The 13,702-nt window shown below is 50.7% G+C and overlaps 2 protein-coding genes across 2 annotated transcripts; one reads left to right on the top strand and one right to left on the bottom strand.

Annotated features, from left to right (window-relative positions):
• Positions 1-3,678: 3,678 nt before the first annotated feature.
• Positions 3,679-6,536, top strand: Tnnc2 (troponin C2, fast skeletal type). Its single transcript, XM_051186540.1, has 6 exons — positions 3,679-3,822; positions 5,413-5,464; positions 5,560-5,703; positions 5,781-5,895; positions 6,042-6,178; positions 6,364-6,536. Exons 1-6 carry the CDS (start codon positions 3,820-3,822, stop codon positions 6,393-6,395), a joined length of 483 nt encoding a protein of 160 aa, XP_051042497.1. The 5' UTR covers positions 3,679-3,819; the 3' UTR covers positions 6,396-6,536.
• Positions 6,537-10,932: 4,396 nt separating this feature from the next.
• Positions 10,933-13,702, bottom strand: Ube2c (ubiquitin conjugating enzyme E2 C). The gene is made up of 6 exons (XM_051186541.1): positions 13,510-13,702; positions 13,175-13,202; positions 12,432-12,518; positions 11,752-11,956; positions 11,593-11,652; positions 10,933-11,193 (listed from the first exon to the last, which is right to left on the bottom strand). Exons 1-6 carry the CDS (start codon positions 13,608-13,610, stop codon positions 11,132-11,134), a joined length of 543 nt encoding a protein of 180 aa, XP_051042498.1. The 5' UTR covers positions 13,611-13,702; the 3' UTR covers positions 10,933-11,131.

The following is a 13,702-nucleotide window of genomic DNA, read 5'->3' on the forward strand; positions in this document are numbered from 1 at the left end:
CAAAGGAGTGAGTTCTCGGCCAGCCAGGGTGACATAGTGGAACCCGAGAATAGAAGGGAGGTATTCCCATCTGGTGGAAAGTAGGGGAGCTAGGACTCGAGCTTGTAGGTGACTTCAGGCTCTAATTCCTCTGCATTTGCTTACAGGCAGACTGAGGGCAAAAAAGACACTTCACTCATTTTCCTGCTACTAGCTGGGAATTAGCTTTTCCTTCAGTATGTGCCACAAAAATCAGGGTGCACAGCTGAGGTTCAGCCAAGCATAACCACGCACACCTGTAATCCCAGCACCAGTGAAGCTGAGGCAGGAGGATCATGAATTCAAGGCCTAACTGGAAACAACATCAGCAGCAACTACACAAACAGGAAGAAATGAAGGGGAAAGAAGGAAAGAGCTGATGTTCAGAGCATCATGGAAAGAAATCTGGTCTGTCCAGTCAGGCAGGAAAGCCAGCGTGCCCGCCATTGTGGTACTCAGGAGGCTGAAGCAGGAGTACCAAAAGTTAGAGGGCAGCTTGAACTATGTTGTGGAGCTCTGTTTCAAAAAAAAAAAAAAAAAAAAAAAAAAAAAAATCCCAAATAAGTGGGCCAGTGAGATGGCTCAGTGGGACACGCCACGAAGCCTGACAACCCAAGTTCAGTTTCAGGGATCCACAAGGTGGGGAGAGAAAACCAACTCCTGAAAGTGGCATTTGAGTGTTTGCTCGCACACACATAAAATATAAAAGTTTTAAAAAGTGGTCCATCACCAGGTGGTGGTGGCACACACCTTTAGTCGTAGCATTTATGAGGCAGAGGCTGGTGGATCTCTGTGAGTTCAGGGCCAGCCTGGTCTATAAAACAAGTCCCAAGACAGCTAGGACTGTTGCACAGAGAAACCCTGTCTTGGAAACAAAAGAAAACAAAACAACAACAACAAAAAAGTGGCCCATTGATTCCATTAATGTATTTCTCTTGTAAATAGTGTCAGTTAGGAGTGCTCTGTCTGGTTTTGTTGGGGCGGGAGGTCCTATACCTGTGTGTGTGTGTGTATGGAGGTCAAATATTGCCTGGAGCTCATCCACGTAGCTAGGCTGGGTGGCCAATGAGAAGCAGGGATCTACTGGTCTCCATTCCTGCCCCATTACCCGCTTCCATCGCTGGGCTTAGGGTCCCACATGGCTAATGAGAATCTAAACTCACATCTGGATGCTCTGGCAAGTACTTTACGGATAGAGGCATCTCCCATCATCTTTTCTCTCTCTTTTTTTTCTGAGACATACCCACGACTCCTTATTTCCTCTCTTCCTACCTCTACCTCCAGACTACAGCTACCACACCGGGTTTTGTTTGTTTTTATTATGATTGTCTGAGTGTGGGCTCCTATGTGACATAGTTCAAGTGTGGAAGTCAGAGAACAATTTTTGGAAGTAGTTTCTCTCCTTGAAGCACATAGCAGGAGTGTAGGGGAGAAGAGATACAGGAAGAAGCGGTCTGTAGACCAAGAAAGATGCCAGGGAGCCTCTAGCACAAGCAAAGTCCCGACATTCCTAGAGGATGGTGTTTGGGGCAGTACTGAAGTCCTGCCGTCCGGCCAGCCAGCCAGAGTGCAGCAGCATGCAAGGTGAGAAGACAGTGTGGAGTATTTGGCTGCACTTGGGACCTTGGTTCTTATTGTTTCACCAAATAAACATAGGGATGAATTAGTGATGGGTGGTTGCTAACGGTTGCCTTCTCTCTGTTGCAGACAAGTGATCCCAGTGTGCATTGTCCAAGTTGGACTCCCCCGAGTGTCACGCCTTGATCCTCTGCCTGGCAGAGGGAGGCCTTATTTAGCCCGGCCTGGCTCTTCTGAGTTTTCTCTGGAATGTCTATATATAGGGGAAGGGTGCAGCCCAGTTGCCACTGTCCATCTGCCTTCCTTGGTGTCTGGTCCACCATCCCCTGGCCCTAGACTTAGTTGTCTCCATGTTCTTTCTGTTGATTTAAAAACTATCCATGAGCCTTGACTACCTCACCACTCAGCCTGGACCCTGTGGGTTCTTAGGGTGTGTTCTCTTTGGACTTCCTCTGACCCCCACCTCCACTGAGGTGAACTTCAGGAGAGGGCTAGCTGCCCACTTTCATGTTCTCATAAGTATATGTGTATTTATGAATATTTAATGTATAAGCTTACATTCCATATCCCAGAGATCTCACAATAGAAATAAGTGTTGAATAAGCTACATTGGTAAACGAGTGTTTTACTCATAGAAATGAAGCCTCTAGTGCTGGAGAAGTAGCTTAGTAGGGACAGTGCTTGTCTATCATCACAAATCTCTGCCTTTAACTCCCAACAACAAATAAAATCGGTGTGGTGGAGTGGTGTGATGTGGTGTGGTGTGGTGTAAAACCCCAGCATTTGGAAGGCAGACGCAGGCGGATCTCTGTGAGTTCAAGGCCAGCCTGGTCTACAAAGCCGGGACAGCCTCCAAAGATACACAGAGAAACCTTGCCTCAAAAAGCAAAAACAAAACAAACAAACAAAAAGAATTGCTGGGGTTCAGTGGTCAGGAGAACTTGCTGCTCTCCCAGAGGACTTGGCTCAATTTCCTGCAGTCACATGGTGGTTCCCAACTGTGGGATCTGAAGCCTTCTTCTGGTCTTTTTGGGCACCAGGTATGCACGTAGTACTCAGATATACATGCTGACACAACACCCATACACATTTAAAAATTAAGTTTGAAGAGAATCACCAAGGCCAGACATGTAATACAATTGGTCACCAAAGGCTGGGGATGAGGCTCAGTTGGTAGAGTAACATACACTAAGCTCTGGCTTGGATTCCCAGCACTGCATGAATCTATCATGCCTACAGTCTCAGGGATTTGGGAGACTAAAGCAAGAGGATTGCTGGAGTTCAGGAGTTCGAGGACGGCTCTGTTGACAGTGGAGACTCTGCTGCAAAATCCATCAAAGGACTTAAACAGGTCTGAGTGCTTGTAGATCCCAGCAGTCTGGAGTTGGAGGCAGGGGGATTAGAACTTCAACATTATTCAGGGCCAGCCTGCGATACATGAGATCTGGCCTCCCAATGGAGGAATGGAATTCCTCTGGAGACCTGTGTGACTTACAAAGCCCTCTAGTCAGGAAGGGGTAATAATAGTTACCACCTCACAGGATGAACACCAGATGAGGTCATGAGCCAGGATGCTTGGCATGATGTGGAGACATGTAGGAGTCCAGTAAACCATGGCCTAGGTATCCCTTACCCCTTGGGCCAAGCACCAGCCCTAGGCCCCTAGCACAGGCTAGGTGACATATTCATCTGGGTTCACATTTGCCCTTTCTGCTTGGAGGAAGGTGTGCTTTGAGGGGTGTTAACCCGCACCCACCCTCACATAGCTCAGAGACACGACTGGACTGTGTCCTGAATTTTGCATTTCAAGCCTGGGCTCCTCCTATTCCAGTTCCACTATGCTATCTCTGTTCTGAACATCCCTCCCATCTTGGAGCAAATGAGCAAATGTACTGGGGGATGGGAGCGACCTAAGACAGTGGAGCAGGGCAGGCCCTTCTCCTAGGAATCTAGGAGGACGTCAGAGCTTGCCACCTGCTCAGAAGCTTAAATTTCCCTGCAAAGGCCCTTGGCTAAATTAGGTAATGGGCTAGGATTCTGGGACGGGTGGGGCTTGCTGACCCCTAGATCTGATTGGTCAGGGTATCCGGTTCTGGGGAGCAGGGAGGAGGGAAGATAGGATGCCCCTACAAATCCTGGGTACTAGAGAGATCTAGGGCACCTTCGGGTGGTGGAGTGCAAAGGAGACAGCCCACAGCAGAGGAGTCCCTGTAACCAGCAACCATGGTAAGGACATGAGGGGACTTCACTCTTTCGTTTACAGGCTGCTTCTGGGTCTCTTTCAGTCCCAGACTGGGTATTCTGTGGGCAGCAGTGTGGACATCTGAAGGTAGAAGATAAGGGTTGTTGGAGCCCAGTCCTGTGGGGACATCCTGGGAAGGCTGTGACTTCTCTTGCATGGGGAGGGTCGGTCAAGATGTTCCAGGAATTGATCCTCAAGGCTGTGACATCCTGGCCGCCTTCTAAGGCTTGAGATGGTCCTGCTTGGCAGCCAGTGTTGTGTGGAAAGGGTCTCAGCCTGTCTACTTCATAAGAGGGATGGAGACCCCAAGGGCAGGAAAAAGTGACCCATGAAGGCAGACGCAGAGTTGGCTTCTGAGGCCCAGCTGAGCATGTGGCAGTCAGAGAAGCCAGGCTTCCTTGTAAGATGGGGGGCCTGTGGGGCCTGCAGCCAGCTCGAGTGCTGCCTGTGAGAATCCTGAGGATGATGGGGAGTAGGAGTGGGTGAGAGGCCATAGTTAGAGACCCTGACCATCCACAGAGGTGGGGGGGTACTCTGGGACTTCCATTTTTTCTGAGATCCTCCTTCCCACTGCACTTGAAGGAGAAATTGGACTCCAGAGACCAGTTGCCATTGGCCATGCCCAACTAAAAATAGCCTACCCTCCTGGATCAGGCCAAGGGGTGGAGAAGGCAAGGAGGACCTGGGCCAGCTGGCTGAAGAATGCCTTGGGACTTATCACCCCTTCCTTACCACCAGGTCACCAAAGCCCTGACCTGGATGGTCTGGCTTGACTGTAGCCTGGGAAAATGCACAGAGACTTTCTTTTCAGGATCACATGTGATGTTATGCACATGTAAGAGTCAGGAGAATGGAGAACTTCAAACAAGTTTATTTCACATCATGAGTGCTCCAGGCCAGCCTGAGCTGCATAGCAAGACTGTCTAAAAACTAAAACCAAACTCTGAAACAGCAAAGTTTCCTTATGTCCACACCAAGGCAAGGGCCTGTCACATTCGACATAGTGCCAGAGGTGTTTACTCCAGTGGCCAAGTGTGAAATTTCACGTCTGCAAACCCTCTAAGGCCAAGCTGCCCATGTCCTCTTGTGGCCTTAGCCTCTGAGCACTCGGCAGGGGTTCTGTGACCCTGCATTCCATTATTTAGTTTAGGACAAGTATTTACGGCCACTAGTCAAGTGCCAAGCAGCATTAGGAGATAGGTAGAAACTGGAAAGTCATTCTCAAATGATGCTAACACATCCCCAAACCTTTCCCACCCGTGGCTTCATATTAATCCCACAAAGCAACCCAGGAAGTGTGACTTGCCAAAGGTCATTGCTGGGATGGGGGTGGGGGGTGGGGTTCCTGGCTTGGCTCTCAGAGGATAGAAAAGTGAGAAAACTATGGGCATAATCTGTGTCCCATCTTCTAAGCACTGGGGGTGGGCACTGAGGGCTATCTGGGAAGTGCAGCAGACTTCCTCCTAGTAAGGGGGCAGAGCGGGTGGGGCGCTGGAGAGGGGGCTGAGGAGAATGAAGAAGGTGAGGTGAGAATCTGCCCTTCTGTGCTCTGACTCTCTCTCTGTTTCCTCCAGACGGACCAACAGGCTGAGGCCAGGTCCTACCTCAGCGAGGAGATGATCGCTGGTGAGTGAGTGGGTCACTGAGGGAGGGGAGAATAGATGTGAGGCTGACAATCCGACTGGCCTCACTCATCCCTCTTCGCTTCTTCCCCCTGGTAGAGTTCAAGGCTGCCTTTGACATGTTTGATGCTGATGGTGGTGGGGACATCAGCGTTAAAGAGCTGGGCACCGTGATGAGGATGCTAGGGCAGACACCCACCAAAGAGGAACTGGATGCCATCATTGAGGAGGTGGACGAGGATGGTGAGCTGGGATCTCCAGGCAAGGGGCGGTGGGGAAGACCTTCAGTGCGCACTGGGCTTGACGGCCGCTCCCCGCAGGTAGCGGTACCATCGACTTTGAGGAGTTCTTGGTCATGATGGTGCGCCAGATGAAAGAGGATGCGAAGGGGAAGAGCGAAGAGGAGCTGGCAGAGTGTTTCCGCATCTTTGACAGGTGCCTGTGGTGTCTGGGATCACGGGCTTGGGAGAGATGGAGCCTGCCGGCCTGAAGCGAGGAAACAGGCTGGCCAGGGTCAGGGTGTGAGCTGAGGCCCCAGCAATTCACCGGTTCCCCCTGTACTGCTGTCCTTTTACCCAAAGGAATGCAGACGGCTACATTGATGCTGAGGAGCTGGCTGAGATTTTCCGGGCTTCTGGGGAGCACGTGACAGATGAGGAGATCGAATCCCTGATGAAGGACGGCGATAAGAACAACGATGGCCGCATTGACTTCGATGGTGAGAGCCATTGGATGCTATTAGCTTTGTAGATGGGGCTGGGCATAGCCTCACTAAATTCCCTCTCTTGAAGCTTAGTGCAATTTACCGTTAGCGTCTAGGCACCCCTCTGCAAGCGGGGAGCCCAGGCCAGGTCTCTGCGCCTGGAGTGGTACCCATGACCTCGTCCCTTTTTTTCTCTACAGAGTTCCTGAAGATGATGGAGGGTGTTCAGTAAGGAGTCGGCCTTCTCTTCCACCCAGATCGCAGGTCCCCTGGGTGTGGACAACTCCACCCTTGCCTTCCCCGCCCCGACAGGGAAGGGCCGCTCCTTCGGGGTTTGTGGCTGGAAGGAATAAAAGCTGACAATGTAAAGCTGGCCTGACTGCCTGGCCTGAATGATTGAGGGCAAGGGATCTTAGGGGTTGGCTGGCAGTTTTGGCGCCCAGAGAGTTTCCCGAAGGGCGGCGCATGAAAAGGAACTGGGTCATGCGATAGGGCTCCGACTATGGAGTGCTGTGCGGTGCGTGACCGGCTCTACTGGTTAGCGGGCTGCTACCCGAAGCTAGCGGCTCGGCAAGTGACTGCAGTTGTGCCTGGCGCTGGTGGGGACGGTGGGGGGTGGGGTGGGGTGAGGTGTGTGTGGAGGGGGGCGCAGGGTGAGCTGGCCGCCCGTCGAGCACAGGCTCCTAGGATGGGTAGGATGAAGGTGTGTGGAAGCTGGAACCTGGGCGAAGGCAACGCTTCTTTTCTCCACCATTTCTGGAAACTCTCTTGGGTTTGGTTCACACTCTGCAGGCTCCTCCTGAGAGGAGAAGTCTATCCGTCCATCCCAACAGCTGCCTGAACTACTTTGTTCTAGGCACAAAGCTGGAAGAGGGCGACATTCCTGTTCTGGTCCCCCATCTCCCTCCCTTCAGCCCCCTCCACTGTGCTCCAGAGGGCCAAGGGCATGACCTAGCTAAGGTGGAATCCTATCCCGAAAGAGGGTGAAGTTCTCACCCCCAGAATGAATGACTTTCCCCCTTCTTGGGAACCTGGCAGATTCGATTCGTCAACCCACAAGCCTGGACTCAAATACCGTCTCTAACCTGGATCTCAGTCCTCACTGGTTTACTCAGCACCACTAACCCTCCCTCAGGTTCTTGGGTTTGAGTCCTCACTGCCTGTGACAAATTCAGCCTCTTTGTGCCTCAGTTTCCTCATCTGTAAAAAGAAGATGAGTATTTATTGGGGGATAGAAGTTGTAGAATACGTGTATGCCAAGTGCTTAGAACAGCTCCTGACACATAGCAAGCACCTTTTAACAAATGCTGACGCTTACTTGGGTCTGGAGATGGGACCCAGGGGCATGCTAGGCAAATGCAGCGCTACTGAGCCACATTTCTACTCCATTCCTTTGTGTACAGCATATGTACCTTTTGTTATCATTAAGATCACCCTTTCCAGGCTGTGGTGGCACACCTCTTTAATCCCAGCACACTGGGGGCAGAGGCAGGTGGATCTCTGTGAGTTCGAGGCCAGCCTGGTCTACAGAGCGAGTTCTAAGACAGGCTCCAAAACTACACAGAGAATCCTGTCTTGAACCAACCCCCCCTCAAAAAAAATCACCCTTACTGATGTATGTATCTACATATGTATTTATTTATTTATTTGAAACAGGATCTCTCCACGTAGCCCTGGCTAGCCTGGAACTCACTCTGCAGACCAGGCTGGCCTCAAACTCACAGAGATCCCTGCCTCTGCCTCCCAGAGTTCAACTGCAGGGATTAAAGGTGTGTGCCACCGCCCAGCCTGCCATTGTTCTCGAAACCCTGAACTTTGTTGTTTACTCATTACTACACCCACCCTTTCCATCCCTGTCCTGTCTTCTACCCCTATGGAAACATTTTTATTCCTTTAGATTTATGTGTGTCTGTGCACCACATGTATGCTTGGTGCTTGAGGAGGCCTTAAGATGGGAACTGGAGTTACAGAGGGTTGTGAGCCAACATGTGGGTGCTGGGAACTGAACCCAGGTCCTCAAGAGCAGCCAGTGCTCTTAACCCCTGAGCCATCTCTCCAGCCCCTCCACATAATTTTTTTAAAAATTACATTTATGTCACATGTGTTTGCTGGTGTGTACCCATGCTATGACATACATGTGGAGAGGTAAGAGGACAACTTTTGGGAGTCCTCCCTTTGCATTATGTGTGGTCTGGGATTGAACTCAGGCTGCCGGGCTTGCCAGCAAGCACCTTCCAATTTCTCTTCCCCCTTTTTGTTCTATTCATATATCTCCCACCTTCTGTTTTCAGGCCATACCAGTGCTGGTGTTAAAAATATTTATTAAGTGCCTACTATGTGCTGGGTCATTGTCCATTCTGCCTTATAACTGAAGCCACCGCCATTTCTTGCTTGGTTCTTGTAACAGTTAAAATCTTCCTTTCTTTCTTTCCTTGACCTGGAAATCACAGAGACCTATCTGTCTCTGCTTCTGGATCTTTCTAAATAGGTTTTACTACATCACTGCTGTGTCTAAGGCTTCTTTAGCCTTTGTTGACTTCAAGATGACTCTCCAGCAGCTGCCCCTTCCCCTGCAGGCCTGGGGACTGAACCTAGAGTCTTTAGTGTGCTAACAGGCCTTTTCCCATAGCTGCAAGCCCTGGAGAGCAGCCACCCATCAGCCTGTACTCCCCAGTGGGCATACCCCTGGAGTGTTTGCACCCCGAGAAACACCCTCCCTTTCTTCCCACTAAACTCTGCAGCACTGGGGACTCAATCCTTTAATCTTATTTATTTATTTTTGAGACAGGGTTCTTCTGCATAGCCCTGGCTGTCCTGGAAGTCAACTTTGTAGATCAGGCTGGCCTCAAACTCAAAAGATCCTCCTGCCTCTGCCTCTTGAGTGCTGGGACCAAGGACATGTACCACTGTCTGGTCATGTTCACCTACCCCCCACCCCAAGATAGAGTTTCTCTGTGTAGCCCCAGCCATCCTGGAACTCACTCTGTAGATCAGGCTGGCTTTAAACTCAGAGATCCATCTGCTTCTTTTTTAAAAGTTTATTAAACTTTTATTGTGTGGTGTATATGTGTGTGTTCATGCACACACATGTGGAGGGCAGAGAATTGGCTGTGTGGTGTTGACTCTCTCCTTTCACCTTTACGGGATTCTGGGGATGGAGCTCAGGCCATGAGGCTTGCTGATCTATTTCCCAGGCCCTTATTTGGTTCTTAACTAGTTAAGTCTGGGTCCCTGTGAGAGGGTACGTCAGCTGACCATGAAGAGGACTAAACATCATTCGAAGGACCACATGTCACAGCCTTCCAAGGCAGACACAAATACAGCCCCTTCAGCACCAATCTGAGCTCTCCTGTTCTCAGGCATCTTAAGTCTGGTCTAGGCCACACCTGTGCTGTTTCCAGGATCATACCTTTTTTCTTTGCTAGAATTACAGGCATATTTCATCATGTTGGACTTATCTTGTGTGTGAGAGAGAGAGAGAGAGAGAGAAATGGGGGGAAGGCTTGATAATATACTTTTGCCTTAGAACTCTATATAGACTGAACTGGCCTCTGCCTCCAAATGCTGGGATTACAGGGGAGCCACTGCCAGCACCTGGCTCGGTTTCCCTTCCCTTTCCTAAACAGGGTATATCTCAGACTGGCCTCAAACTATGAAGACAAGGATGATCTTGAACATTTTTTGAGACAGGGTTTGCTTGTATAGCTTAGGAGCCTGTCATCGAATTTACTCTGTAGATCAGGCTGGTCTTGAACTCATGGAGATCCACCTGCCTCTGCCTCCCAACTGCTAGGATTAAAGGTGTGTGCCACAACTGCCTGGCTGATCTTGAACTTTTGATCTTCCGGCCTGTACTTCCTGGAGTGCTGGGGTTACAGGCACACACTAGGTTAAAATGGTTCTGGGGACTGAACACAAGGTCTAAAGCATGATAGGCAAGTACTCTTCCAACCAAATGACACTCTTTGCTGAACATCATAACTGAGCAAAGTAACAGGGGCTCACCAGAAGTGCAACTGTCTGCTACCCCTCCCAACGGAAGCTGTACTTTAACAATATCCTTAAGTGGGTTTGTCCACATTTTGATGGATAAAGCTCTATGCCCAAGAGAAATATTAAGAATACTAGTTTCTGAGTTGACAACTCAATTTTTTCCCCCCACATGTGGCTGTAGGAAGGGAGAGTTAACAGTAGTTAACAGACCAGACCCATCCCATTTCTTTGCACAGGCCTGTACAACCAGCTGCTTGCAGAGCTGACAACTTAGGCAGGGTCTGTCACCTCATGGAGATGGGCAGGAGCCACCTGTGGGGGATCTGGGTACAGAGCCCAGTCTTTCTTTTCCGGACCTTTGGCCTGTGCGCCCCATTTAACATGTTAGCAAGTGCACAGTGTCTAGTGCTCCCTCTCTCCTACACACTCTTGAGCTAAAGAGTCTGGTTTAGCCTCATCTGTAACCCAACTGGCACTGTTCCTGACAGTCATAGTACATGCTGTAACTCTTCACAGATGGACATTAATTATTTCTGGTGCTGGAATTGAACCCAGGACTTCACAGGTTTTAAACATGCTCTCTGCCAGGGAGCTATACCTCCGGGCAAATACATGAAGAATGTGTGCAGCATGACAAACTAAGACACAAGGTAGCATCCTCGTGACTGCCCACTCAGCCCCACTGCCAATCAGTTGCTTCCAACCCTGTAAGGAACAGGCCAGAACCCAGAGGCTATGTTAGCCCCACAAAAACAATCAACTCTGAGGCAGCAATCTATACAAAAACAATCAATGTGTATTTATTTAATATACATTGTAAGGGTTCAAGTAGACTTAATTTAAAGAAAAAAAAACAAATAAAAACAAAAATAACACCACAGCTTAGAAACCAAGGAAAGGACAGACCATCTAAGAAAAAAAAAAAAAAAAAAAAAAAAAAAAAAGACGACACAAAAGAGAGGCCGGACATCTTGGTCAAGGTTCTTCTTGACTGGAGACCTGCTTTGAATAGGTTTCCTGCAGGTACTTCTTAAATGCTGGAAGAGGACAAGAAGGTCTCAGGCGAGTGATAGGATAGCAGATGGGGGAGGCTGCGGCAGCGCGTTCATTCTCCCTGCACAGTAGAGCTTCCTCCCCCACACTCCCACCACCTAGTTAGCTCCTTCAGACTTGTTTCCCAAGTCCAGGAAAGGTACAGGACGCAGGGTTTCTGTAGCCCTGGCTGTCCTGGAGTTCACCCTGCAGACCAGGCTGGCCTCGAACTGAACCCAGATCCACCTGCCTCTGTGTGTACCACCACCACCACCTAGGCTCAGGAGACACAGTCCAGAGATGCCTTTATCTGCCTGAGTATGGGATTAGCAGCAAGGGAAATGCATGCAGAAGGAGCCCAATGCAGTCCCCGCAGACCCTTTGGAGGCCAGAGTAGGACCTACCTGTGGGGTTTTTCCAGAGCTCAGCAGCGTGTGTGTTCAAAGGGCTTTCGATGTTGGGTTCTGTGGATGGAATGAGGATAGTCAGGGGGATAAGAGGCTAACTCGGTGGGGCCCTGGCCGATAGCCATGGTGTGTAGGAGGGGTGGTCTCAGGAGTTACCTCCTAGCAGGCTCTGGATAGACAGCAGGATGGTCCTGACATCATACAGCGCAGACCATTTATCCTTGAGGATGTCCAGGCAGATGTTACCCTGGGTGTCCACGTTGGGGTGGTAGCAGGGTGTGAGGAACTTCACGGTCGGTGCATTGTAAGGGTAGCCACTGGGGAACTCCAGCGAGAGTTTATACCTCAGGTCTTCATACACCTGGCATTTGAGGAAAGAGGGCATGGTAGCTAAGTTCCCTGCTCACCCCCACCCCACCCTCCAGCCTCACATTCCATCCAAGCCCCAAATTTGACTCTGAATCCAGCCAGCAGACAATGTGTGAAGTTGGTCCCAGGTACCTACTCCCTATCAGGGGGTTACCAGTGACCTTTTGGCTAAAAGATCAAGACATAGCATCCCGAGGGCCACCGGGATGGTGCAATTAGTATCTTAGTCATGAAAGAGAAAACTCAGATTTGGCTCAGATTCAGTCTCTGACTTAAATCCAGATTTGCAGCCAAGGGAAGCTGCTTGTGCCCTCCTCTGCACCGTGGCCTGTGGGTGGCACTGCCTGAAGAGCCCCTTTGCACTGGACTCAAAGAGCATGGGCACAGGGCTCAGTCATAGGGAACCTGGAGTCACCTCTCGCCACACTCAGCCATGTGACACCCACCCATGCCCACACCACACTTACTGTGCCAGCTGCTCCATGGATGGTCCCCACCCATTTGAACAGGTTGTCTGATTCAGGGAAGGCGGAAATCCCTTTGTCACCAGACATCTGGGGGGAGAAAACACCCAAATGTAGGACTCCAGAGTATACTTTCAGGCATAGCAAAAGCCATCACTGGGTGAGTCTGCCCAGATATCATAGTCAGGCCCTAAACAGAGCAGCTAGAGCCAAATCACAGGCTGATCACTGGGCTAGGAGGAAGCTATGGAACACAAAGCACATGGTATTAAAGTTTTTTGTTTGTTTCGTTTTTCAACACAGGAATTTTCTGTAGCTTTGGAGCCTGTCCTGGAACTACGTCTATAGACCAAGCTGGCCTTGAACTCAGAGATGTGCCTATCTTTGCCTCCCAAGGGCTGGAATTAAAGGCGTGCGCTGCCACCGCCCGGCATGAATTGACATTTAGGGTAATGCAGCAAAGGACCACTAGAAGAGGGAATTCCAAGGTCTGATGGGGCTAGAAATTCCAAGAAGGGTGGAGATGGGTGAGGTTTGAGCTGGGGCCCAAAGGGGATAGGGGTGAGCCCAGATAAGCTTCCTATGATGGGGAAGGCGGCTGCTGTAATCATGTAAGGATAGCCCTTCAAAGGATTGCCCATAAGGGAGTAAATTGCACCTATCGGATTAGCAAGGAGCCTGAAGTAGGAAAAAGAAGGCTACGGAAAACTGGGTGGGGGATGGGAGGGTAGGCCAATTGATCTTACCATGAGGGTCATCAGCTCCTGCTGTAGCCTGCAAAGAGAAGTAGGGGTCACTTGGGGGCATGGATGCTGCCGAGGAGCTACACCACCTTCCACCCGACTATCCTTTGGAGCTGTCATGGAGGCCTCGCCCCTTCTTCAAAGGCGGGTTAAGCTCGGGCACACTGGTCATCTACTGGAGTGCTGCATGTTAACCTCAGCGCTCCTAGGGCGTCTCCTGAGGGCCGCCTGGCAGCGCCACCAGCCTTTCATCTCTTGCGTTCCTGGTGCCCCTCATGGTGTCCCAAGTCTCACCGGCTACCGGGGGTGAGGCTCCGGGTGACCTCCGCATCACTTACCTCTTGCCAACAGGGCCCCGGGCGGCGCCCCCGCTGGGCTCGGCTCCCTTGCGAACGGCGGCGACGCTGGCGACAGCTGGGTCGCGGTTTTGCGAAGCCATCCCGGGGGCGCTGGCACCGGAACAGGTCTGCGGAGACGAAAGAGCAACTGCGGGGCTGCGGGCCGCCGCCCGCGTTTGAATCGCAACCCTCC

Source organism: Phodopus roborovskii, unplaced genomic scaffold (genome assembly GCF_943737965.1).
Source record: "Phodopus roborovskii unplaced genomic scaffold, PHOROB, whole genome shotgun sequence".
NCBI classification, from domain to species: Eukaryota; Metazoa; Chordata; class Mammalia; order Rodentia; family Cricetidae; genus Phodopus; species Phodopus roborovskii.